This window comes from Sylvia atricapilla, chromosome 5 (genome assembly GCF_009819655.1).
Source record: "Sylvia atricapilla isolate bSylAtr1 chromosome 5, bSylAtr1.pri, whole genome shotgun sequence".
NCBI classification, from domain to species: domain Eukaryota; kingdom Metazoa; phylum Chordata; class Aves; order Passeriformes; family Sylviidae; genus Sylvia; species Sylvia atricapilla.
The window spans coordinates 23,318,827-23,345,946 of NC_089144.1; the positions used below are offsets into that span (position 1 = coordinate 23,318,827).

Consider the following 27,120-nt stretch of genomic DNA (forward strand, 5'->3'; position numbering starts at 1 on the left):
ACGATGGGGTCCAAGCCAGGATTGCTCCAAACCCACCTTTTCCAGGTTGTTTTCTGTCTTGGAGCACCACAGGCTGGCCTGGCTATGCCGGCTCCCGAGGTGACCCCGCGTTGCTGTGGGAACTGGAATTTGGAAATTCCTGCCTCCCTGGATGCCGCCTTGTTGTGGCCACGCGGGATTATGGAAAACTTCCCAGCTTGGCCTCTTCCCGCTGCTCCCCTGGCGTCGGTGGCGTGGGGCCGGGAGCTGCCACGAGCCAGGGGCTTGGTGGGAGCAGCGGGAGCACGGGATCTCCTCCGGAGCGGCCGCAGTCTCCAAGGAGACTGCAGAAAGGCAACGGCTCCCCCGCCGCGCCGCCGGATGGAGCCGCTGGAAAATCCTCCACAGGCTTGGCGCTGCGGCCCCGGAGCGCGGGCTGAGCTCGGCCCCTCCCCAATTCTGGGGGCACCCCTCAATGTGGGCTCTGTTCCCCAGAGGCCAGGGTGTCCCTGTGCATGCATGGCACCCCCGTGTCACCTCTCAGTATTCCAATGTCACATCCCAGCACTCCAGTGTCACATCTCGGCACCCCATTGTCACGTCCCAGCACCCCAGTGTCACATCTCAGCACCCCAGTGCCACATCCCAGTATTCCTGTGTCACATCCCAGCACCCCGATGTCCCCGGATCGGGTCACAGACGTGTGGCTGCTCTGTGTGTGTCTGTGGCTGTTCCCATGGATTGGGATCACTACTTGGAATCAGCCGCACCTTTAGGGGACACCCAGGGTTTTTGGGGCTGGGGTCCTGCTACCAGACCCCCAAAGGGTGGAATTCCTGGTCCTCAGAGGAAGAGCTGCCTCCCTCTTCCTCCTCTGCTTCCTCCTCCTATTCCTGGTGCCGGAGCAGCCGGGCTGGTGCTGGCCCCAGGTCTGTGCCAGCCCTGCCTGGGGCAGCCAGACTGGGAGGTTTGTGTCCTGTACTGGTCCCAGTTCTGCCCCACTGGGGTCTTCCTGAGGTCCCCCCAGCCTGAGATGCTCCCGTTAAATCCCAATTATTTCTCCCTGGGTTTCATCCTTCCATAGCTCTGTCATGTTGCCATCCCTGGCACTGTCATTAATTACCTGGCAGTGCAATTAATGACAGGTGTGCTCCTCCCTTTCCACACCACGAGTTAAAATTATGGAAAAAATATCCAAGAATTCCACAACGGACCAAACCCGCCCTCGCTGGGGCTCAGGGTGAGGACCCCCATCCCAGCTGCCATTCCAGAGGTGGATCCAGAGCTCAGGGAGTGTGCACACTCCTGTTCATGGATCAAATGTCAGCACAGACATCTCTCCATGAGCATGTCTGTGGGATGTGTCAGGATTTACAGAATATTCATGGGAATGTTTATAATATTGAAACCCCACCACTGGAGGGGTTTGGGCTCTGTTCCCAGGGAACAGGGACAGGAGGAGAGGGAACGGCCTCAGGCTGGGCCAGGGGAGCCTCAGGGTGGACAGCAGCAGGAATTTCCCCATGGAAAGGGTGCTCAGGCCTTGGAAGGGAAAATTTGGAGTCCCCATCCCTGGATGTGTCCAAGGAATTCCATTCAGGGTTCTGGGCTGGGGACAAGGTGGGGATGGGGCACAGCTTGCACTTGGTGACCTTGAGCTTTTCCAGCCCCAGCAATCCCAGGATTCTGTGATCCATATAAATTCTAGGAATATCTGTACGTTTATTTATATAAAATATAAAATGTATAAAATCCAGTGTAGGGCTGATTCCAGGCTCCCCTGGAAGGGTTTTTCCCCCCAGTGCCCCTTTGTGGGCATTTCCCACCCTGTCATCCCTGCTGGAGCAGGAGCCCCGGGAATGGCAGCTCTGTCGGGAATCCCATCCCAACCTGCCGAGCGCTAATTGCTCCCACGGCTCCGGGTGGAAGAGATGGGAAGTGACAGACGGAAAAGGGAGTGCGATGGAATCCTGCAGCCTTTCATCTCCAGCCTTTCATCTCCCAGCATTGGATGAATCCCGGGAGCGACGGCTGGGAACGTCCCCAGCGCTCGGCTCTGTCCGGGAGCATCATGGATGGGCTTGGAGATGGATCTGTCACTGCTCCAGGGCTGCACTGGTGCTGTGGGGCATGGAAACAGCTGGAAAACCTCACCTGGATGGCTGGAATCTTCGTCAGGATAGCTGGAAACTCACTGGGATGGGTGGAAAACTATCACTGGAAAGGTTGGAAACTTTGATTGGGATAGATGGAAACTCATTGGGATGGCCGGAAAACCTCACTGGAATGGCTGGAAACTTGCTGGAAGGGCTGGAAAGTCACTGGGATGGTTGGAATCTTACTGGAATGGCTGGAAAAACTTAACTGGAAGGGCTGGAGACTCTTACTGGGGTGGTTGGAATCTCTCACTGGGATTACTGGAATCTCACACTGGGATGGTTGTAATCTCTCACTGAAAGGCTGGAATCTCTCCCTGGGATGTGGCCCCATCTGGGGCTGAGAACGTGGGATGCTGCAATCCTTGGGATGCTCTAGGTGCCTGTGGATGCAGGGAAGCCATTCCCAAGGCACCCAGTGCTCAGCCCCCGAGCCCTGTGGTGGGGTTTGGGATCTATCCATTTTGGAGATGGATCCATCCTCGGAGCAGTTTGCTGGCCTTGGATCCATCCAGAGGTGGAGCTGAGCCGTGTCTGGCAGTTCCATGGGATGGAATTCTGGAAGAGCCAATTCCTGGGAAGAGTGCAAGGGGCTCAGACCTGCTGGATCCCCCTGTGGTGATTCTGCCTCGGAGCTTCCCTGGGTGTCAGTGCCACCAGCGTTCCCAGAGTTTGGGGTGTTTCCATTCCCTTCTCCAACCACCAGCTCATTCCCTTGGACAGCCACACTCCAGGCCTTGTCAGCCGCTCCGGCGGAATTTTCTGGATTGCGGCAATTGCAGCACGAATCTGCTCCAATCCCCAATTTATCTAAATTGATCTCTTAATTGGGAATTCTCTGGAGGAGGGGGAGTCGAACACATGGATCCTGATTCAACGGGCAGAGCAGGGAACACGCAGCCTTCTGGGGGTGGTCTGGGAGTTGGGAGGCTGGAACTGGGGCAGTGCCCCTGGCCAGGGCAGGGATGTGCAGGCTGCCAGGGCTCCGGGGTTTGGGAGCTTTTGGGAGCGCTGGAAATGGGATCAGGGGCAGAGATATTTCGGCTCCTCTCCCAGCTGCTCCCTGGTCCCACCTGCACAGCCGAGATCAGGCTGGCACTGGAGGTGTGGAGTTTCTCCAGGGATTGTTGCGATGGCCCTGGGACACTTCCAGATGTCTTTTCCAGGGACACAAAGCTGAGGCTCTCTGGTTTTCCCTGTTTCCCCTGGATGGTGGCTCATTCCTGTGCCTCTGCCCCGCACCAGTACTGGGCAGGGATTCCGGACCCCTCCAGTCAGGATTTGGGATGGAGGATCCTGGTGCTCTGCCTGCTCTGGCCTCTGGGAGCCTCCCAGAGCTGCCACCACCCCGGCAGGGAAAAGCTGGTGGCACAGGAGAGCTGGAAATGGCTTTAGAAAGAGGGAGAACAGATGGATTTGGGCTCGGGTATTTTTTTCCCAGCTCTCAGAGAATCTGTATGCAGGTTCCTTGGCTTTCTGCTGTGATTCCAAAGGCAGGGAGCTGCTAGATCATCCAGGGATCAGCATCCCGGCTAGAATGTGGGACATTCCAGGGTGCTCCCAGGGGTGATGCCAGGTGGGATTCCCGTGGCACCCATGTCCTGCAGATCCCAGTGGTTCCTGGGCTCTGGGGTTCCGACTGCTCCTGGAGGTGCCAGGGTCTGACTCTTGGATTTTTGTGTGCCTGGAATGTTGTGTCCCTCGTTCCCTTGGGAGCCGTGGGAGATGTGGCTGCTCCTGCTGCTCATCCTGCTACATTCCAGCAGATTTCAGGGAGTGTTTTACTCAAACCCATCAAAGCTGCAGCTTCCTCTGCTCCTTTCCCTGTCCCTTGCTGCTTCCTGGGATATTTCTGTGGGTTTGGAAGGGCTCTGTACCAACGACCTGCCTGGAGCTCTGCCAGCCCTGTCGGAGGCAGGAAGGGCAAGGGAATAACCTTGGGGCCAAGGACAGCACGGCCCATGGAGCTCTGCTTTTGAGGCCGTTCCAGTTTGGATTTATAACCCTGCAGAAGAGCTGGGAAAGGAGCTGGGAAAGATCCCATCCCACCCATTTTTAGCAATCCCAGCTGCTCCATCCCTGGAAAAGAGCTGCTGCTGCCGGCTCTGAGCCACCCTGGATACCCGTGGAGAGGCTGGGGTGCTGTGGGTGCCCGGTGCCGCTTGGTGGGTGCCGCTCGACAGATGGTCTGCAGGTGTCTGCCGGGAGCTTTTCCAGGGAGCAGCCAGCTGGATTTTGGGAAGAGGGCGGCTTCACGGCTTGGCAGCGCCTTGCTGGGAGCTGGGAACGTTCCTGGGGCCCTGCAGAGGCTGCGCTGGCACCCTCGGGAGCGCGGGTGATGCCACAGCCCTGTCAGGCGAAGGCCGGGAGGAGGGGCTGGCAGAGGGAGCGTTTTCCAGGCGGGAACGGCTCACTGGGCTCTGCCAAAACCTCTGGAGGGATGGAGGTGCCGACACAAATCCCCAGGGCTATGGCTACCCCTGGATCCCTGGCAGTGCCCAAGGCCAGGCTGGACACTGGGGCTGGGAGCAGCCTGGGACAGTGGGAGGTGTCCCTGCCATGGCAGTGGTGGCACTGGATTGTCCCTAAGGTCCCTTCCCACCCACAGCATTCCATGATCCCTCTGGTAACGAGCCTGGAGGAACCGGGGGATCCCCAGCTCAGCCAGGCCCTCTCATGTCCCTCCCACGTTGTTGTCCTTGTCCCTGTGGGTGCCATGAGGACAGTCCAGGGAGCCGTTCCCGGGCATCCAGGGTTGAATTCGAGGCCGGGCCCGCCGGGAATGCCGGGCGGGAAGCACGCGGAGCAGGTTGCGGCTGCGATTTGTGGTGCAGGGTTTGTACTACACAAATTGCTCCGCACTCAACGAGCATGAAAGATTAACGAGGAACAAAGCCATGAACTCATCCAGGCCTGCTCCCGCTAAATTACAGCTACAGGGATCATGGCAGCTCATCCACGGATTGTGTAACTGAACTGATTTGCCGGCGTGGCCGGTGCGGAGCCGCCCCAGCTCCAAGAGCTCCGCACGCGACTTTAATGGATTCTAAATATTGGCAGAGCCGGAGAGAGGAGGTGCAGGGGCACCGGAGTTCCCGGATCAATATTTAATGGGAGCTGCAGCCGCTTCCAGGGAGAAGACGAGTGCAGTCAGCGTGTTCTGGGAACCTGGAATGTGCCCTCCGGGCAGCAAGTGCTGCGCCGGGAAAAGCGATTCGGGAAAAGTGATTCGCTTGCATCTGCGGCTGCCGAGCCTCCTGCTGCTCCCCAAGTCATTCCTGCCTGGAAAAGCAGCCCTTCGGTGTTTAATCCGCTCCTCTGGACTGCGGCACCGCGACTCCTGGCAGTGCAGGGTGTTAAATTCTGGCCGGGGGGGGGGATCCAGGGGACGGCTCCGCTTCGTCTCCGGAGCGTTTTCCCTCCCCAGCCACGAGCAAATGTCCAAACAGGCGGCGGAGGTGGCTCCCAGGGGAGCTGCCAGTGCCAGGTACAAGGCCTGCTCCGGGTCGGATTCATTTGCGAGCTGGCACAGTTGGGTTCCTGTATGGATTACAGCTGCTGGCATCCCAGGAAATTGCTCATGGCTCAGGGAGCAGCAGCTCAGCAGCGAAACGGGAGCAGACTCCAGCCCGGAGCGCTGGAGCGGCAGCAGCAGCAGCAGAAGCCGGGCTGGTGCCGGAACAGCCGGCCAGCCCCGGAGCCGGCCGGGAAGCTGAGCAGGAGCTTGCCAGCAATTAGGGAGCAGCTTTTCCATGAGGCAGCAGCTCCGGGAGGCCCCGGGGCCGCGCTGCTCTGAGCAGGCCCTGCTCAGCCCATCTGCTGCCGCCGGAACCTGGATCTGCCGCGTGGCAGGAACGATCCCCGGGGATGGGGCTGTGCCGAGATCCTTCCCCAGCCGCCTCCCGCTAAGTGCTGTAATTCCTCTGTTGTAATTCCTGCCTGGTGTTGTGACACCGATGCTTGGAGGGAGATCCAGGCACCTGCCAGCTCACATTCCCGGGGATGCTGCTTCAGCCTCGCGTGCTCCGGGAGCTGCTCCAGAGGTTTGGTCCGTGCCCAGGCCCGGCTGTTTCTCGCTCGGCTGGATGAGCGTGAAAACGCTGCTGGGAGAGTGCAGCTTTGACCTTCTGAGCTCCTCGGGAGCTGCTGGAATTCCTCAGCGCATGGAAAATTGCACTGAATTGGAGCAGAGCCTCAGTCCTGGCACAGAGCTGAGCTCTGCAATTAATGCTCCGGCCCTTGCGCCTCGGGAATCGATCCCTGATTTTAGTGTGGGATGAGCCTCTGCGCTGGCTCCGTTCCCATCTCCCAGCTCGGGAGCCTCTGCTCCATGTGGGAAGCAGGCATGGCTCTGGCATCGCCCCGGATCCTGCCCGGTGACCAGTGGGGATGGCTGAGGGGACACTGGGGACAGGGCTGGGCCACACGGTACCATCACCCAGTGAGGCAGGGAGGGGACAGGAGCAGCTCCATCCGCACATGGGCAGGACAGGGAAGCTCCAGCCCCAAGGCCTGGCCCAGTCTCACATCCCACCTGCCAGTTCCATCCTGCTCCCGGCTTGGGATGGTCATAGAGGTCCCAGCCAGGTCAAGGCTCTGTGTTTATCCCAGGGCACCCATCCATCTCTTCTTGGGAGCAGGAGCTCGGAGCCTCCCCAGCCCTGGCAGCACTCAGGGGTTTGAGCTGTGGGAGCAGTGGGAACTCCCCCATTCCTGCCACCTCTGCCAGCGTCGCTACCAGAATCGGGAATCATGAATATTCCCCCTCCATTAGCACCAGCGGGATTCAGTGCCAGACATTTGGAGATGTGAGGGATGGATGGGATGGAGGGGGGATGGATTGGGAACGTCCCTCGCTGGCACCTGCAGCCCCCCCACCCCCTTCCCCCAGCTCGAGTTCCTGGACTTTGGTGGCACTAGCTGTCCTTGGGGACACCAGGAGTACCCTAGAACCTCCCAAAATTCCCAGTGCAAGCAGCAAGTGCACGGCCCCAGTGTCACCGTGGGTGTGCTGGAGGTGACCTGGGCCGTGCCAGGGGCTGGGGCTGGGCCGTGGATCTGGTCTGTGCCGTGGATAATGGATCCATCCTGCCTGTGCCAGGGATCGTGCCTGTGCCGTGGATAATGGATCCATCCTGCCTGTGCCATGGCTCATAGATCCATCTTGCCTTTTCCCGGACCTGCCAGCACAGAGCAGCCCCCTGGGTTTGGCAGGGAGGTATCAGCATGTCCTGTGAGCAGGGCAGGGGTGACAGTGATGGTGACAATGACAGGGACAGTGACAGCTCAGGGTGTCCCCTGTCCCAGGCCCCGCAGAGGGGAGGCAGCTCCATCCTTCAGAGCACTTCCCTTGCTCCCAGCCCCGCTGTCCTACTTTTCTCCAGCTGCTTTTCCTCCTTCCCTCCATCACGTGCGGGTGGGCTTGGAGCGCTCAGTGCAGCTCCAGCTCTGGGCCGGGCTCTGAGCTGCTTCCACATCCCAGCACTCCTGATTCCTGCCCTGACCCTGCTCCCGGTGCCCGCGGGGCCATGTGGGAAGATCCACGGGAATGAAACCCGCCGGGAGCGGGGACAAAAGGGGCCGGGAGTGAGTCCCCTCCCACACAACCCCAAATCCAGGGCAGGGAGGGCCTGGAGGGACAGCCCTGCTCCGCATCCCTCGGGGTCTGCAGTTATCCTCTGAAGTCCGGGATAACAGCGGGGACAGCGTGGAGGCTCTTCCCCAAGCCGTGAAATGGCCGTGCCTGGCAGCAGCTGCCAGCTCCATCCTTGTCCCTGTCCCTATTCCCGTCCCCTCCATGATGGTTTCAGGAAGCAGAGGTGTCTCCTGGTGTCACAGCGTCCCACAGCTGGGCCCTGGGTCGGGATCATCCCTGTTCCGTGAACACTGACCCTATTTTCCCTCTCTGTGGGAGTGGAGCAGCCAAAACATGGCTGGATTCCAAAATCTGCGTGGCCCTGGGAGCCACATCCCCCTAATGCCCCCGGAGCCACACCCTGAGGCTCCTCCAGCTGCACTCTGGGCTGAGCTTTCTGTGCTGGAATCAGCTGGGTGTGGGATCCCGGACAGAGCCTCGGGAGCTGGGAATGGGACTGGGACTGGGAGCTCTGGGGGGCTCGGGGACATCCAGGGACTCTGGGATGTCCTGGGGGCTGCACGGATACGGCTGGGTGTAGCCCAGAACCAGCATCTCACAACCATGACAGGGCTTGGGATGCACCCCCCAATTCCAGGAGCCCACTTTGGGGTGTCCAGGATGCAACTCTCGATTCCAGATACCCAGTTTGGGGTGTCCAGGATGCATCCCGCAATTCCAGGTGCCCACTCTGGGGTGTCTGGGGTACATCCCCCAATTCCTTGGGCCCGGTTTGGGATGCCTGGAATGCTGTGCCCCAGTTCCAGGTGCCTGCTGCTGAGGATCTGCATTCCAGCAGCCAAAGGATATTCAGCATAAATCCAACTTACTCCTACAATTTCCACCTTTTTCTGGACAGTTCATTCCAGAGGGAGACAGGCTGGGGGTGGATGAATTCCAGCGGTTGGGACAGGAACCCTGCGGCAGCAGAGCCGTGTCTCCCGTTTATCTGGGAGAACGTGGGTGCCTGGAGCAGGGCTGCTGCTGGCACAGCTTTTCCAGGGATCTCAGCCTCACTGGAGCAGCTCTTCCGGAGCTCCCGGGGCTGCTGGGGAAGTCAGGCTCGTTTAACACTGAATTCCAGCGCTGCAGTGGGGAAATGACGGAGGGAAAAGCACAAGTGATCTGTGGAAGGAGCGGATATTTTGGGATGTCTCAATTTCCTCATCAGCCCCGGAGAGGGGGCACCGAGCCAAGCGGTGCCGGATGATGAATCCTTCGGGAACGGGCAGCGCCGTGCTCGGCTGATTCCCCCATTAATTCCTCGGGAAGAGCCCTGCCTGCCCTGCTGCCCCCACTGAGGGGCTTGGAGCTGGGCTGGGGCTGGCATGGAGCTGCCAGAGGGATTAAAGCCCCTTGGGAAGCTCCCGTCAGCAGCCCAGCCCAAATTAAGGGATTTTTCCCCAGTTCTTCCTCAGCCAGAAATGTTGGGATCATAAAATCATGGAATGGGTTGGGTTTGAAGGGACTTCAGAGCCCCTCCAGTGTCACCCCTGCCATGGCAGGGACACCTCCCACTGTCCCAGGCTGCTCCCAGCCCCAGTGTCCAGACTGGCCTTGGGCACTGCCAGGGATCCAGGGTCAGCTGCTCTGGCAATTCCAGCCCAGGCAGGAATTCCCAATTCCCAAGATCCCATCCAGCCCTGCTCTGTGGCAGTGGGAAGCCATTCCCTGTGTCCTGTCCCTCCAGGCCTTGTCCCCTGTCCCTCTGCAGCTCTCCTGGAGCCCCTTTAGGCTCTGGAATGTGCTGGAAGCTCTCCCTGGATCCTTCTCCTCTCCAGCCTGGGACAGTGGGAGGTGTCTCTGCCATGTCAGGGGTGACACTGAAGGGGCTGTAAGGTCCCTTCCCACCCAACCCGTTCCCTGATTCCCAGATTCTATAATTTATAACTTTATTATTTATAGTTCTCCGTTGTGCTGAAGCAGCTCTGGTTATTTCCGTGCCGTCGCTTCCATCGTTCCCCGCCGTTCCCATTTGTCCTGCGGCGTTCCTGCTCCGGCTCCCGGCGCTCCCTGGGCCTTCATCCCTGCCCAGGATGATGAGGATGGTCACGCAGAGTGTGGAGCAAGTCCTGGAGCGAGCAGGGAGTGGAGCCTGCCATGGGAGCACCAATCTTACTGGACCCATGGCTGTCGCGCTCCAGGGTTTTGGGGTCTCCGTTCCCACCCCAGATTGTCCTGGCCACAGGGCCCTGTACCCCTCTTTGGTTTCCTGTGCCCCCCTTTGGGGTCCTGTACCTCCCATTTGAGGTCCTGTACCCTCCATTTGGGGTCCTGTACCCCTCTTTGGGATCCTGTGTCACTCTTTGGGGTCCAGTACCCTCCTTTGGGGTTCTGTATCCCCCTTTGGGGTCTCATAGCTGGAATGTTGATGCCTGTGGAGCTCCATCCCCAGGGCTGAGGAGGGTGGGCAGGTGTTGGGGTCACGGGCAGCAGTGGGATCTCGGGATGGGGCAGCGCCGGTGGCAGATCTGGCTGATCCCAGAGCTATGGAAGTGGCTCCCAGAGGATGTTGGTTCCAGGTGCAGCTCCTGCTGACAAGACCAACAACAACTTTAATTCAAGCTGCTTAATTGGGAGCAGCATGTGCCGAGGGCATGGAGCTCCCTCTGCCCCAACATGGAGCATTCCCGCTCCAGAAAAGCCATTCTGGTGGCTCAGGAGCCAATTCCTGGGATGGAGCCCTCAGGGAATTCCGGGACCAATTCCTCCAGTAACCCATATGGGCTTTTGGAGCTGGTTTTGGGGAGTTGGAGGTGCTGGTCTCCGGGGATTTGAGATCTGTGTGCTCCTCTTTCCGTCAGAATTCCATGAGTTTGGTCTCGGCTTGGCTGGGATCCTAGAGAACGGGAGAGAGCTGGAGAAGGGTCTGGAGCCCCTGGAGGGGCTGACGGAGCTGGGAAAGGGGCTGAGCCTGGAGAAAAGGGGGACCAGGGGGGACCTTGTGGCTCTGCACAAGTCCCTGCCAGGAGGGGACAGCCGGGGGGTCGGGCTGTGCTGCCAGGGAACAGGGACAGGAGGAGAGGGAACGGCCTCAGGCTGGGCCAGGGGAGCTTCAGGGTGGATTCTGGAGAATTCCCTCCTGGAAAGGGCTGTGCAGCCCTGGCACAGGGGTGGAGTCCCCACCCCTGCAGGGATTTCAAACCGTGTGGAGGTGGCACTTGGGGACAGGGTCAGTGGTGGCCTTGGCAGTGCTGGGAATGGTTGGACTCGATGGGCTCTGAGGCTTTTCCAGCCACGGTTATCCCGTGGCTCTCAAGCCGTGCCACCCCTCAGCAGCCCTGGCCGTGCCCTCTGTCACTCAGGGCCATCAGAGCCACCAGCGCCGCCCAGCTCCTGTCACTCGAGTGGCTCTCAGGGACTGCGGCGCCGGCTGCGAGTGGGGACAAGGAGGGAGCAGGAGAGGCTGGAGAGGCTGGAGGAGCCAAGTGCCCACTTCAGGCATCGCTCCTTGAACAAGCACCTGCTCGGAGCTGCCTGCAAATGTCACCGGCGTGTCACCGGGAGCTGCACATCCCCGGAATCCTGTCACTTCCCTGGGGCTGTCGCTGCTGCCGGTGTCGTTCCCAGCCCTGCCGGGCTCCCGGGACGCCGGGAAGGAGCTGCCGGAGCGGCGCTACCCCGGCGCTGTGCCCAAGCGGAGCTTCCCCGGGCTGTGATGGGGAACAGCCACTCCCGAGTGCTCCTGCCGGTCCCTGTCACTGCCCTGCCAGCCCTGGCACGGATCTCCAGGATGGATTCCCCACCCTGAGCATCCCTGCCGGCTTCAGCCGAGGGTGAACCCTGGCATGACACCACTGATGAGCCATTGCCCCTTCCCTGGATCCCTGGGAGCCTCCTACTGTGGGTGGGATCCCTGGGAGCCTCCCTGTCCCGAGTGGGATCCTTCCCCAGCACTGGGTTCTGCCCTGGCCCGAGGCCCCACCCTGGGGACCCTGGAGACTGCAGTGTCCCTGTCCCTACTCCCAGCACTGGCATTTCCAGCTGGCAGCTCCCGCTCTCCTCTCGCTCATTCCGCCTTGGCGCTGGGAGTTGATTAGCTCTGCTAATTACTTTACAAATAATGAGCTTCCCTAATTGTGCTGGTAGGGATGGGGCGGGGGGGCTCTCCCCACCTGCCATCCCACTGCACCACCAGGCTCTGGGTCCCCTTGGCTCCGCTGGGGACCCTCCTTGAGTGTTGGCACCCGGAATTCTGGGGAAAACCCTGAAGTCTTTACATGGGGAGCTGGGAGCTCTGTCTCATGCCGGGGGGATCAGGCTGTTCCCCCTGATCTGAGCACCCCTGGATGAACGAGATGCGTGTTCCAGACACTGCTTGTTCCCTGTCACAGCCTCTGGGATGGATCTCTGGGATGGATTTCCCGCCCAGCACATCCCTGGCAGGTTCAGCCGAGGGTGAACCGTGGCGTGACACTGCTGATGAGCCATTGCCCCTTCTCTGCTCTGGCTGCCCAGGATTCCCAGGAGCCTCTCCTCCTCCGGATGGAGTCCTTCTCCCACAGTGGGAATGGAGCAGGTTCCTCCCACCCTGAGGTCTCTCGGGGGCTCCAGAGTCCCTGGGAAGCCCTGGAATGGGGAGCTGGATTTGCCATCCCAGGTCTCGGAGTATTTCCAGCTGCTCCAGCTGTGTCTGTATCCCTCATCACCCCCGCCTTGGGAAGGGGCTGGGCTGGGGGTGGGACCCCTGGCAGCCAGGAATGCAGCACTCCATGTCCAATCCCGCCGGAATCCTGGCAGCGGGTCCAGGCTGCTGCTTCCCTGGAAGTAGACCTTAACTGGTTCCCGCCTGGCGTAATGCTGTTAATTGGACAGGAGAGGTGGAATCCTCTTGCCCTGTTGGTGTTCTGGGCCATGGGGGGTTGTTCTGGGAATTCAGAGGTCTCTCATCCCCCTCTGGAGCTGCTCCGTCCCTCGCTGGAACCAAAAAGTCACTTTCTTGCCCAGCTTCTCCAGCCTGGGATAAAGCAGAGTTCCCATCCAGTTTGGGATTGGGATCTTGGTGTTCCAGGAGGGAAGGAATGGGTGCCCCGCTTCTTCGGCAGCTCCCTGAAGATGCAGCTCCGACTCCGCCGTTAATGGAGCGACGTCCTCGCTGCTCACCTTTAATTAAGTGAGCCTCAGATCCCTGGGCTTAATTAACTTCTCAGTGGCTGATGACTCTCTTCAGCAGCTGAGGAGAGCCGGGACTGGCATTTAATGGAATTGTAGGATCTCAGAATGGATTGGGATGAGTTGGGCTGGGCTGGAAGGGACCTTCAAGCCGATCCAGTCCCACCATGGGCAGGGACACTTCCACTATCCCTTGTTCCAAGCCCTGTCCAGCCTGGATGTGAACCTTTCAGGGATGGGGCAGCCACAGCTTCTGAGGTGATTCATTGTTGGGATCCAGCTCCTCCCTCGGGAAATGGGTTAAACCCAGCAAGATCCTCCTCCGTGTCGGAAACTGCCAGAGTTTGCCGGCTGTGGAACTCCGTTAACTTCCTGCTGTTCCATTGATTTTTCGTGTTTATTTGCAAAACCTCCGCGGAGCATCCGAGGGCTTGAACGGCTTCCCAGAGCCATCAGCTGCCGCTGTCCCTGCGCCGGGAGTGTCACTTGTGTGGGACAACAGAGCGGGATTTAATGGGGGCTGACATAGAATGGTCGGGGCGGTTTGGGTTGGGCACGTAAACGTTCCCATTATCCAGTTCCTGGCACCGCCAGGCCTTGTGTGTGGAGAATTCCCAAAGGGAATTGGCGTTTTGCAGCAGCAGCAGCAGCAGGATGTGAGGGCTCTGTCAGTGCCAGCACACCCGGGGCTGGAATGATGCAGCCGTGGGGCTGTGCTGGTGACCCCCTTTTCGGGGTCACCCCATCTTGGGGTCACTCCTTTTTGGGGTGACTCATTTTTGGGGTGATGCCTTCTTGGGGTGACTCCTTTTGGGATGACTCTTTTTGGGGTCACCCCTTTTGGGGGTCACCCCTTTTTGGGGTGGTCCTGCATGGCTGTAGACCTGTGAGCTGCCCTCATGGAGCTTTGGGGAGGGTTCAGATCTTGCCTCCTGTGGCACATCCAGGACTGGCAGTATGGCACCGTGGATCCCAGTATGGCACAGGAATGGCACTGCTACTGGGGGGGCTGTGCTGGTTGTCCTTTTTTGGGGTGGTGCGTTTTTGGGATGGTCCTTTTTTGTGATGTTCCCTTTTTTGGGATGGTCCCTTTTTGGGGTGATCTCTTTTTGAAATGGTCCTTTTTTGGGATAGCCCCTTTTTGGGATGGTCCATTTTTGGGGTGGTTCCTTTCTGGGGTGGTGCCTTTTTGGGGTGGTCCATTTTTGGGATGGTCCATTTTTGGGGTGGTCCTTTTTTGGGTGATGCCTTTTTGAGGTGGTGCCTTTTCAGGGTGGTCCCTTTTTGGGGTAGTGCCTTTTTGGGGTGGTCCTGGTGGCTGCAGACCCGATGGAGCTTTGGGGAGGAGCCAGGTCCCACCTCCAGGGCTCCTTCAGGAATTCTCTGCCAGCCCCTGAGCTCCTGGCAGTGCCGGGAGGTGCCAGGGCCACCCAGGGCTTTGCCGTCCCACTCCCCGTGCTCCGGCGGGAGGGGATTAGGGATTTAACAGCCTGTGCCAGACAGACACTTAACTAAGCCATAAATTTGGAGTTCGTTAGTGAGGATTAATTAGTGTTTGCACAGGGCTTTGCCGCGCGGAGCCGCGCTCCGTGTCGGAGCTCAGCCGTGACCTTGGCCAGGGCGGGAGCGTCTCAGGGACCAGATCCCTCAGATCCCACTGATGGGAGGGTCCGGGAGCTGCCCCAAGGATTCGGGAGTGCTCCAGGAGCCCATGGGCAGTTTGGAAAGGCGGGGCTGTGCTCCCGTGGGAAGGGGCAGAGGGAGAGGCCGTTGGTGCCATAGTAGCTCCTCCGTTGCTTGTTCTGAGCTCCTGTGGCTTCAGGGGCTGGAGCAGCACCTGGGATCTGCTTTGGGATCTGCTGTGGGGGCAGGAGGTAGCAAAGCAGGGGCTGAGCCCACCCTGTGGCACCCCTTTGGTGAATTCTCCCTCTCCACATGGTGACTTTTCTGTTGAGCAATGGTGGCAGTTCCATGGCACTGGGAAATGAGGAATTAATCATCCCAATATCCCGGTTTCTCTGGAGTGGGGGCGGCTCCAGGTGTGCTCCAGCCCTGGGCAATGCTGGAGGTCCAAAGGGAGATGTTACAATAGGAGCCCCCCAGCACCCCTGCTCAGATCCTGGTGACACAGGATTTATCCCAGAACTCCACTCCAGCCCTGCCACGGGAACAGGAATTTTTCTGTCACTGGCTAAATCCTGAAGACACCTTCATCCTGAGCGCCTCATTGGGAGCTGGGCAGCTCTCACATTCCTGGGCTGTGCCCCCAGCTGAGCCATCCTCATGTGCCCAAAGCTCTCTCCCTGCTGGAAAGCCAGCTCTGGGGCTGGCAGGTTGGCACCACATCCCGGCTGCCTGGCACAGCTCCATGCCAGCTCCTCAGTCCCACTCCTTTGGGTGTCAGGAACCTTTTCTGTGCCCCCCAGGGAATGTAAAAGCTCCTGTTTCCAGGGAAATCCTGCCAGGATTGGGACCTGCCTGTGAAGGGGTTTTCAGCCTCTGCCTGCAGCAGGAGCCTACTCTGGGATTGAGTTGGTCCTGGTTGTGGGTTCCTAGGGAACCCCTGGCAGAATCCATCCCATTCCCATCCCCGGTACTGGTTGTGGGTTCCCAGGGATCCCCTCTCAGGGTCCATCCCATTCCCGTCTCCGGTGCCAGCAGGGCCGCACGGTGCGGGTGGAGGAGGGAACATCTCCAGGGAGCAGTCTGGGAATGAGCATCGTCAAGGACAATAAACTCTGCCAAAGCCTCGTTCATTAGGGAGGAGCCGAGTGCCGCCGCCTGTGTCCGCCTGCTCCTGCTCCCCTCTCACTCTGCTCCTCCACTTCCGGCTGCTTTGGCCTAATCTGCTTCTTTTCCATGATTTCCTCCCCGGCTTGGGGAGGTGTGAGGGAGCCGTGCCCACGGTGACTTCCCAGGGCTGTCCTCCACCGGGGCTGGGCTGGGTCGGGTTGGGTCAGATTACATTGGTTTGGGTTTTTGGGCCACTTTGGGTCATGTCGGGTAACACTGGGTCACCTTGGGTGGCATTGGGTTGTGTTGGGTCACACTGGGTGACATTGGGTCATGTTGGGTCACACTGGGTGACGTTGAGTTGCTTTGAGTCCTGTTAAGTCATGTTGGGTCACTTTGGGTCATGTTGAGTCACTTTAGGTCACATTGGGTCACTTTAGGTCACATTGGGTCACTTTGGGTGACAGTGGGTCACTTTGGGTCACATTGAGTTACAGTGGGTTTTGTTGGGTTGTGTTGGGTTGTGCTGGATTGCATCAGGTCGAATCCCATTTCTGTCGGGAATCTCCACGTTTTTTTCAGCCTTTGTGGGGATTTGGCTCCAGGAGGTGCCCTTGGACAGGGGCTGGACACCCCAGGGGATCACCCTGGTCACCTCCACTCCAAATTCCCATTGTCTCATCCTGTTCCCTCCTGGAGCTGCTTTGGTTTACCCAGCCCCACAAGGCTCCCGGCACATCCTCCGGGGAGATGTCGGGATTATCCTGGGGTCCCCTCAGGAGTCAGGGGAACTGAGACCCTGGGAGAGGGTGGGGAGCAATGCTGATCCAGGAGAGGAGATTTGGGAACCCCCTGACCTATGTCCCCTCTCTTGGCAGGACAAGAACAGGAAGCTGAGGCCCCTCTATGACATTCCCTACATGTTCGAGGCCCGGGAATTCCTGCGCAAGAAGCTCATTGGGAAGAAGGTATGGAGGGAGCGGGCGAGGCTGGGGTGAGGCTGAGGGTGAGGGGACAAGTGATGGGACAAGGTTGAGGCTGAGGGAATGAAGGATGGGATGAGTCCAATGGCAGTGCTGCCATGGGGCTCCTTGCAGACAACACGGGGCCTCTCCATGGGAAATTCTGGGATGCCCCCAAGCCTCGAGGGGTTGCCCTCCCCATTTCCTGGGAATTCCACCTCGCTTCTCCCTTTGTTTCCCTGGCATATTTTCCGAGGCTGGTTCAGTGCAATTCTGGGAATGAGGAATGTGTTAACCAGCGGAGCACACGCTCCGGATGCAATTTTCCAATGCTCATAAAACGGTCAAATAAAATCAATTCCCTTCATGGCGCGGCCGTCGCTGCTCGTCGGGGCTGCTTCGGTGCCTAATTGGATCTTTCCAGCTCGGAGCCTGCCTGGGTATTCCAGAAAAACAGGGAGAGGGGAAAAGAGCAGCTTGGGAGATTGTTTTAATGGGAAGTCTGTCACTTCTCAGAGTCAGGAAAGTCTGGGAGTGTTGGCGGGATTTGTAATGGGAGCACCGGCTCTGGATGGGATTCTGGCGCCTCAGTGCCTTCCCAGCTTGAGCCGTTCTGGGGTCACTGGTGCCAGTTTTCTGCCGTTGCTGTGCCCTATGTTGGATCAGGGACTGGAATTGGCTCTGGCACTGGGTGCCTTCGGAGGCTGACCTTGGGGATCCATGGAATTCCAGAGTGTTCTGGGATTCAGAGAGCTCAGCCTGCCCTGGTGTCTGGCCTGCCTCAAGAGCTTTGTCCACCATCATCTGGATCCTTAATTGGTCCTGTCCCTGTGCCTTGGGAGGCTCCTCATGGGCACATCCCAGCCCACCCCAGGGCGTGGCACAGGTCCCTGGAATGTCCCATCAAGGGACCATGCTTGGGGCAGACCCCGCAGATCCCCCATCCTGGCATGATGGGATCCTGGGAGATGTCAGCACCCATCCTGGCTCTTCATGTCCATTCCCAGCTCCAGAGGGTTGGGATTCACTGGCAGTCACTGCTTCTACTGGGGGTGTTGCTCTTCTAGCTCATCCCTCTCCAGTGCCATGGGCAGGAGCCTTGAGGGATGGGATTTGGATCTCCTGGAGCTCTGCTGGAGCTCCTGCTGCCTATTCCATCCATCCCGACCTCCCTGAGGGATTTCCTGCTCCAGCTGCTCCAGCACCAGCCACAGTTCATGACTGGAGAGCCTGTAACCTACCTAGGGTTTCATCCCAAAATTCTTTTGCCAGATTCCTCTCCAACCCATCCTGCTGGAACACTGGCTCAGCCTTGCCATTGCTTCCCAAAATAATTCCCCCTGAAGAAAGCACCAAGGGGGGGTGAGGGAGGAACATCCATCTCCTTCAGTTTGTGTTGGGAGAGGAGCTGGGATATGGGAATCCACCTCTGAGTTCCCTGCTCCCGAGGAAGAGATGGAATGCAATGCTTTTTCCCTCTTGCCTGCTCACTCCCGAGCACTGGGAATTTTCCAGGCTGGGATTTTCATGGCACGTGAAGACTGGATTTGGGATTTTTGGCTCTCCTGTGCTGCTGTATCCTTGCCAGCCACTGGAATTTGCCCGGCGGCGTGGGATGAACCGGAGCCGGCCCCCAGCTGCCCAGACCACTATGGATTTGTGGAATAAATCCGTGGAGCGTGTCAGGAAGGGCCGGCTCCTCCGCCCATCGATTGCGCTCCGCCGTGGAGCCGCTCCGGATAATTGCGCCGGGCGCAGGAGATGGATCATAGCTCTTCCCTAATTAACTCTGGGATTAATCGCTCGGATGGAGGGAGCTGGCAAGGCAGAGCTCCGGGATGAATATTCCATGTGCATGGAAGCGATGCCGCCCTGTCCTTGCGAGCTGCTCCCAGGGAAAGAAAGGAGGGGCTTGTTGGGGTGTCCCAGGACCCCATACTTGTGTCCCATCCCTGTGACCCATCCCTGTGCCCCATCCTGTCCCATCCCTGTGCCCCATCCCACCCCATCCCTCTCGGGAAGGCTGATTCCAACTGGGAATGCTGCTCATCTCCAGAGCCGAGTGGTTTCGTGGTGGTTTTCCAGGGTGTTCTCCTGTCTGGTCCTCTTAGAGGCATCTGGATGCTTCCCGGGATGCTTCCAAGGATTCTCCTTTTGGCGTTACCAACAGCAGCGCTCCCAGTGCCAGCACTGATGGAGATCAGACCTGGGATAAAACAGGGATGGGTTTGACCAGGGAGAGCCTTCTCCCTGCGGACACCATCCCAGTCCCGGGAAGAGAGGGGAAAGGTTTTGGCCGACAGGAGGATTTTTGGAATGTCGGGCAATTTTTCCTGCGTGTTGTAGCAGCTTGGAAGTGCAGGGAGAGCTCAGCACAGCAGCGCTGCCCGGGGGACAATTTGGGAAGATCCCAGGTGCAGCCGGGCTTGGGGACAGTGGGGACTCATCCCTCGGGAGACTGCGTCGTGCCAGGAGCAGGGATCATGCTGGGGATCATGCCGGGATCCGAGATGCTGTTCCTGGGGATGCGCCGGAGCCCGGGAATGTGCGGGAGCCGGGGCAGCTTTGCCAGCTCTGGAGCGTCACGGGAACGGCTGCGTCACCCGCCGCTTCCACGTGTGGAACTGGGCAGGATTTGGCTGCCGGGGAGGATTTGGCTGCTCGGAGCCGAGCCGGGAGAGCTGTTGTGGAGCGCAGCTTTCCCACCCGGACTGCGCTTGGAACCCGCGGCGTGCGCGGGTGCTGCAGTGGGCTGGGCTGGCTCCGGCACGGGGGAGGGGGCAGAGGCGAACGGGATTATTCCCGGTGTAACGATCCCAAATTCAGCGGTCTTTCCTTTCCCTGCATCCATCGCTCTTCCCACGACGCTTCCCAGCCCGCCACTTCCATGGTTATCCCGCTCCAAGGTCAATCCTGCCCCGGGGGTCTCCGCGGCCCCTCCGGCAGCCGCTGGAGCAGGAGGGAGGAGGGAGCTCGGATCCTGCTGGATCCGCTCCCGGCCATGCCGGAGGCGCTGGAGGCTCCCGGGAGCTGCTGTGGAGCATCCTCGTTCCACGTCCCGGCCTTTTCCAGGAGGGATGATGGGAGGATGGAGAGGTGGAGAGGGAAACGCAGCCGGCTCCTGCTCGCCATTCCCAGGAAATCCCGGTGCCTGCAGCAGGATGCGTGGGGGGCTGGGATGAGCCGGCCCTCGGGAGGGAAATCGCTGCTCCAGAGGGAAAACGTGTCCCTGGATCTGCCCGCGGTGCCTCCTGCAGCCCCCATCCTGCCGGGATCATCCCGCACATTCCTGCTCCCACCTCCTGGCCCCCGTCAGGTCTCCGGGAACCTTTTCCGGCACGGGAGGGACACGGGGGGCACCCACCCCCCCGAGCCCCCCACCAGCCCCTTCCCAGCCCCCCGGCACGAGCTGCCAGGGAAGTAAAAATACTACCGGGAGCGGGTGACGCCGCCGGGCCGGGAGATCCGCAGGCGGGTGGGGTATTTTTAGCCCGGCAGGTCTGGGCTGCCACCCACCCCCCATCTGTCCCCCCCTGGCCCCCCCGTGTCCCCGCGGCCCCTCGGAGCCCCCCGTGGGATGAGGGAATAGCAGGGAATGGCACCGGCACGGCCCGACCCCACCCCGCCCTCCCCATCCCAAAGGAGAGGCTGCTCCTGGCCCTTCCCGGGGGGATGATCCCTCCTCACCCCTCTCCAGGCAGGCCCCGGGAGGGGATCCCTGCTCCCGCTGTCCCCCCTGGGGTGGGGCCGTGTCCCCATTGCCATGGGGTCCTGAGGCTGGAGCAGGGGATGTGCCTGGAATGTCCCCTTGTGTCCCCCCATCCCAGACTGGGGCTGGAACTGGGACAAGACCACGGGGGATGTCCCCACCCCACCTTGGGACCAGCTGGGGACAGGGTGGCAGGGGCCACACCCTGGGGATCCCATCCTGGGAACAAGGAGCTGGGAACAACTTCGCTGGGACCCTGACCCTGGGGACAAGGCCGAGGCTGTGTCCTGGGGACCCCGTGCTGTTCACCCCCTATCCTGACACCCCACTCTGTGCTGGTGATCCCAGGCAGTGAGTGCCGGGGTGCTGGGTCCCCACGGGGACCCCACGGGGACCCTGTGGGTGACATTGGTGGCGATGGCTGCTCGGAGCCCGTGCGGTGCCGCTGTTCCGGGCTGGATGCGCTCCCGGGAGCGGAGCTGCCGAAGTGATTTAATCCACCCTGACTGCAGCTGACCTTGGAAAGCCGCCCAGGCGCGGCTCCGGCTGCTCCGGGGGGAGCGGAGCCCTGGGGTCCTGGGGGGTCCCTGCACCCCCAGCCCCAGCCAGCTCTTCCCAGGCCCTCCATGGGCACGTCGCCCTCGTATCCCGGGAACACTTTGCCTTCTGTTCCCGGTGCCAGAGCAGTGGGGTGATGGTGACGGTGCCACATCTGGTGTCACATGGACCCTGTCCTGCCCTCACATGATCCTGGGTGTTGTCCCTGCAGCTCTGGGTCCCTCCAGATGAGCGGCCCCCCCCAGAGCCTTTCCCAGCTTTCCAGGTCTGGAGTGTTCCATGGGGTTGGTGTGATCCAAGGGCTTCCAGCCCTGCCATGGTCAGGGACTCCTTCCCCTGTCCCAGGTGGCTCCAAGCCCTGTCCAGCCTGGTCTTGAGTGCTTCCAGAGATGCAGGGGCAGCCACACCCTGTGCCAGGGCTCCACTTGGCCTTGTGGAACCTCATCCCATTGTCCCTGTCCCATAGATCTGACCTGTCCAGACCCCTCTGTGGAGCCTTCCTGCCCCTGGGCAGGTCCAGTGCACTGGGATACAGTGGGACACAACATGGGGCTTTGCTGCGGAGGAGTGACCCCATCCCATCCCATCCCATCTCATCCCAGTCTCTCCTGACTCCTTCCTGGGATCCCCTGTCCCCCCCGGCTGCTCCGCCACCGCCGCTCCCTGTTCCCGGTGCCGCATCCTGAGCCAGGTGTTTCCCACGCCAGCCGCTCCCGAGCCAGACATCTCAAAAGCCCTGGAGCAGCTGAATTCCCAACCTGCCTCTCGGAGTAATCGGCGTCTCTTTTTCCCCTCCAGTGGTTCCGACGGGAGCTTTGCTGCGAGGAATCGCTGTAACCGCTCCCCTTAATTGGCTCTTTCCTGCCGGAGCCCCCTCTCCGCACGGAAAAGCCGCGGCTCCGGCGCCCTGCCAGACGCTCCGACCTTTTTTGCATTTTGATGTTGGTTTAATGAGTGATTTTCGGGATGAGCCGAGGCTTTGGAGGGGTTCAGGGATGCTCCTGCCTCGCCTGTCTGGCTGCCTTTGGCTCAGCGCAGCTCCGGCCATGCGGAACGGGAACAGGAGCGGGAACAGGAATGGGAACGGGCCTGGGGAAAGTCCACAGAGGCCAAGTCCAGCCCTGAGGCGGCAGCACTGGGGTGTCCCCAGAGATCCCCACATTGCCCCCGTGTCACCCCAGTGTCACCCCCTCTGCCTCAGAGCCTCAGGGTATTCCCAGGACGTTGGGAAAGCATCGAGGATGGAGCTTCCCTGGGGAAGCAGAGGGGTGGGGTTGGGTGGGACTGGCATGGAAACAGCACCTGCAGATGTGGGATGTGATGCTGGGAACTGCTGGGGGGTGATCCCTGGAGGAGGGAAGGTTCCAGGGCAACCTTCCTGGGCCTGAAGGGGCTCCAGGAGAGCTGCAGAGGCACTGGGGACAAGGCCTGCAGGGACAGGACACAGGGAATGGCTTCCCACTGCCACAGGGCAGGGCTGGATGGGATCTTGGGAATTGGGAATTCCTGGCTGGGCTGGAATTGCCAGAGCAGCTGTGGCTGCCCCTGGATCCCTGGCAGTGTCCAAGGCCAGGCTGGACACTGGGGCTGGGAGCAGCCTGGGACAGTGGGAGGTGTCCCTGCCATGGCAGGGGTGGCCCTGGAGGGGCTCTGAGCTCCCTTTCCACCCAAACCATTCCAGGATTCCCTGATCCCTGCACGTCCAAGCTCATCCTGAGCCCTGGTGCAGAGGGAAGAGGATCCAGCAGGATCTGCCTGTGAGGTGTTCCCAGTGCCTGGCTGGGATCCTGGGGTGATGGCAGCGTTGTCACAATCCCTCCCTGCTGTGTTGGAGCCGTGGGGACACCGTGGAATTCCTGCTCTGCCCCAGCCCTTCCTCCCATCCCTCCCAGAGATGCTAATTCCTGGGGACAGCCCTGTCTTATTGTCCTGGCAGGAAAGTCATGTCCATAAACCGGGAGTGTCAGGGCCACCACATCTAGGGATCCCCACGGAGCTCTGGGGACACCTGGCAGTGCCGGGATCACAACTAGGATCTTGTCCTGCCTGGGAAGGTGCTGGGTTCATGTGCCTGGGAGCTCCGGTGGTGCTGGAGCCACTGGGAAGCCCCACTGGCTCCATTCCCTGGGCATGGAGAACTAGAGGGGCCGGAGACTGGGAGTGGGAATGAGGATGGGCATGAGGATGGGGATGAGGATGAGGATGGTGATGAGGGCCTGGCTGGTCCCAGGGTTTGGCAGTGCCAGCCCTGAGCCATGTCCCTGTTCCAGGTGAACGTTTCCGTGGATTACATCCGCCCTGCCAGCAGCGCCACCGAGACCGTCCCGGCCTTCTCGGAGCGCACGTGTGCCACCGTCTCCATCGGCGGAATGTGAGTCCTCCCCAGGGACTGGGCTTTGCACCTGGGGTCCCCGCTGTGCCACAGCTCTGTGGGGTGGCAGGGTGGCTCAGTCCCGACTTGGCCTGGGATCAGCCCCCATTCCCAGCATCCCAGTGTTGGGATTCTGTGGGATACGTTGGGATGCTGCTGCCTGGACCCCCTGCAGCTGCATCAGTTTTGGAGGATATTGGGATTAGATTCCCCCCAGTCCACCTGCCTCGAGGGTGGCTTTGGAGTCTTCCCCTCTGTGTATCCCGGGATGTTTGTCCTTCCCCAGGGACCCCTCCCTGATTTCCCTTCTCCATGAGAAGGTTTGGGAGTGGGGAGTGTTCCAGAGCAGCTTCCCCTCAGCCAGAATTTGTGGCTTTTCCCCCTCGGGGCACGGGGTGCCGGTGCCCCTGGCACATCCCTGTGGATAGGCCGAGCCTCCGGCACATCCCTGTGGATAGGCTGAGCTTCTGGCACATCCCTGTGGATAGGCCAAGCCTCCGGCTGGCAGCGGCTCCAGGAGCTGCGTAGGGAGGATTTGTCATAGGCCCTTGGTTGCTTTCCCAGTTTTTTTTCCCGGTAGCAGCTATTTTGGAAAGCGCCCAAAGCGCTGCAGCGCTGCCTTTCCCTCCCTGATCCAGGGGCTGCAAGAGCTGCACTTCCCTTCCTTCCCTGCAAAACCTGGGAGAGATGCGTTTTCCTGCTCCCTAACCCCAGGGCTGGGAGAGCTGCCCCTGCATTCCCGGGATGTTCCAGCAGTGCCTGTGCCCTTCCCGATGCTGGATCCCAGGATGTTCCAGCAGTGCCTGTGCCATTCCCGGTGCTGCATCCTGGGATGTTCCAGCACTGCCTATGCCATTCCTGGTGCTGCATCCCGGGATGCGGGGGGGTGGAACAGAGCAGAGTCTGTGTCCCGAGGCCTTTGCCAGGCTGGGATAGAGCAGGGAATAAAGCCTGGCTTGTCCTCCTGGAGTGTCCGCCCGGCATCTGGGCTGGGCTGAGCCTGCTTGGAATTCCAGGCACGGCAGCGCCGGGGCGGGAGCCAGGGCAGGATCTGCAGCCCCGATCCCAGCTCCGATCCCGGCTCCAGGCACTGGGAGCTGGGGGGGGCTGGAGCACAAATGCAGCTTCTCCTGCTGGATCCCTGCTCATCTCCCAGCCTGGATCCCTGCCCATATTCCCGCCTGGATCCCTGCTCATCTCCCAGCCCCTATCCCTGCCTGCATCCTGCCCATTTCCCTGCCTGGATCCCTCCTGGATCCCTGCCTGCATCCCTGTCTATCCTGCTTGTGTCCCTGCCTGGATCCCGGGATCCCTGCATCCCACTTCTCCCTCCTATCTCCTCCAAGTTTTGGGCCTGATCCATGCCCTAGGAGTGCTGGTGCATCCCACAGCATCCCAGACCATCTCATAGTTCTCCACAGCATCTTGCACTATTCCATAGCATCCTACAGCATCCTACATCATCCTCAGAAAAAAAAAAGCTCCTAGAAATCCCAAAGCCCACACTTCAGGAGCACCCTGTGCTGTAATTCCAGGCGCAATTCCCAGTGGGATTGAGGGCTCCCTTCCCTGGGGGCAGCGGGGCCGGATGCTGCAGTTTGGGATGGAGTTTGGAGGGTGGGATGGGTTTGGCACCGTTGATCCTGATCTTGATCCCAGTCCTGATCCTGATCTGTGCTGGGCACCGGCTCGGGTGGGATGAAACCCCTCCAAAACTTCCTTTGGGGAAGGAGCTGCAGGAGGAGCTTAAAAATTGATATTTTTGGCTTGAAGTTCCTAAATTGGCATTTTCCAGCCGAAGGAGATTTCCCCCACCGTCTTCCCAGTCTTTAATTTGGGATCTGGGATTAACTGGGGCATACTCCTTCCCTCTGGGCCACAGCTCCAGCTGCATTCCAGAGCTTTGTTTGGAGGTGGGAATGGGGGGTGTGTCCCAGGGAGCCAGGCTGCAGCAGGATCTGGAATCCATGGGCTGGAATTCCTTCTCTGAGCTGTTATCCCTGTCTCGCTCTCCCTTGCCCTCCTTCCCGCAGTGCTCCCAGGGCACTTCCCTGGGTGCCAGGATCACTCCCTGTGGGAATTCTGAGCTTTAAAACCCCTGAACCCCGAAAGAATTTCAGCTTTTCCCGGGATTTCCAGCCTGTGGAGGTGTTTTGGCTCTGGGAAGCAGCCGGATTTCATGGCAGGGAGTGCTGGGAAAACTCCAGAGCATCAAGGCTCTCCAGTGGCCCAGGGATGGGACAAGGAGGGGGACACTTTTCCACACCCTTTTTCAGGGTGCACCTGGGATGGGAAGTGGGATGTCAGGGATGGGGATCAGAATGTGTTTGGGATGGGGAGTGGGATGTGTTCAGGATGAGGAGCATGATTTGACTGGGATGGGGAATGTCAGGGACTGCCGGGATCCACGCTGGCCCTTCCCTGGCCTCCCCCAGCTCCCACCCCTTCCTGAGCATTTCAGGGGTGCCCATTCCCAGCAGTCCCCATCCCCAGGATGCCCATTCCTGGGGCGCCCATTCTCAGTGCTCGGCATTCCCAGGGTGCCCATTCCCAGTGCTCGGCATTCCCAGGCTGCCGCAGCTGCTCCAGCTGCAGCTATTCCCTCGTTTGCCAATCCCGAATTTTTTGATTCCTCCCCCTGCTCAGAGACCTAATTTCGGCTCCTGATGATGGATTTGCCCTTCCCCCTCCTCAAGAAAGGGCACACCCGGGATTCGGGAAGGGATCAGTCCTTCCATCCTCTGGATAGATCCACTTTTTTTGGGGATACAGAGGGAATTAGTTGAGGGAGGGGTGGTTGGAGGAGAATTAGGGATGTGCTGGCAGAGGAGAATTCATGGATTTGCTTAAAGCAGTGGAATGTGATGGGTTCATCCCTGCCTTGTACAGGCCCCCCTTGCCGCTCCCAGAAATCCCAGTTCACTGGGAAAGGCTGATCCAGGCCCCTTCCTGTGGAAATGGGGGGTGGGGGGGTCTCCCTGTCCAAGCCCTCCCCAACTGGTGCCTAACCTATTTTCTGGGAAAACATGGGATGGTGGAATCAGGGAGATTGCTGTGGGCTGGGGGCCCATCACCCCTCTGGTTTGGAGGGAATCCGGGGAGGGTGCCCCCTGTCCCAAACCAGGAAAAAAGTGATGGGATTGGGAAATCCAGGAGGAGGCCTGGGAATGCTGAGCCTGCTGGGTTAGGGGAGGGGCGGGGGAGAGTTTTGGGTGAATTTTTGGGGTGGCATTTTTAGGATGCTCCTGGGTGGCTTCTCCCTGTGGGGTGAACGCAGTTTCAGTCCCCCCCTTGTGCCCAGAGAACTGGGATGTGTCACTGCAAGGCCTTGGGACGGGATGGGGTGGGATTGGGGTAGGATTGGGGTCTCCCTGCTCCAGTTCCCACCTCGACCCAGTCCTGTTCCCACAGCAACATCGCGGAGGCGCTGGTCAGCAAGGGCCTGGCCACGGTGCTGCGCTACCGGCAGGACGATGACCAGCGCTCAGCCCACTACGACGAGCTGCTGGCGGCCGAGGCCCGGTGAGCAGGGCTGGGGGGGCTGTCCCTGTCCCCTGCCACACCCTGTGTCCCCTGCCCTGTGTCCCCCCGCACTGTCCCTGTCCCCTGTCACATCCTCTGTCCCCTGCCCTGTGTCCCCCTGCCACACCCTGTGTCCCCTGCCCTGTGTCCGCCCGCACTGTCCCTGTCCCCTTTCACATCCTCTGTCCCCTGCCCTGTGTCCCCATGCCTCATCCCTGTAGCTGGAGGTGATTCCCACATGGAGTTCCCCGTGCCCGTCTGTCCCATCCCAGCTGTGTCCCAGGTGTGCACAGCCCTCTTCCCCATGGAGAGGATCCTGGATCCCAGGACTCCCATGGCCACAGATTGCTGTTCCCAACCCTGGGAGCCCCCCCATGTGTCCC

At 60.1% G+C, this 27,120-nt stretch overlaps 1 protein-coding gene across 1 annotated transcript in view; it reads left to right on the plus strand.

Annotated features, from left to right (window-relative positions):
• The window catches only part of SND1 (staphylococcal nuclease and tudor domain containing 1), a 68,658-nt gene that overhangs the window by 19,506 nt on the left and 22,032 nt on the right, over window positions 1–27,120 (plus strand). Inside the window, exons 11-13 of the mRNA XM_066318957.1 lie at window positions 16,494–16,583; window positions 23,115–23,215; window positions 26,627–26,737. Of these exons, the coding sequence (XP_066175054.1) occupies window positions 16,494–16,583; window positions 23,115–23,215; window positions 26,627–26,737 (302 nt within the window). The remainder of the gene's footprint in view (window positions 1–16,493; window positions 16,584–23,114; window positions 23,216–26,626; window positions 26,738–27,120) is intronic.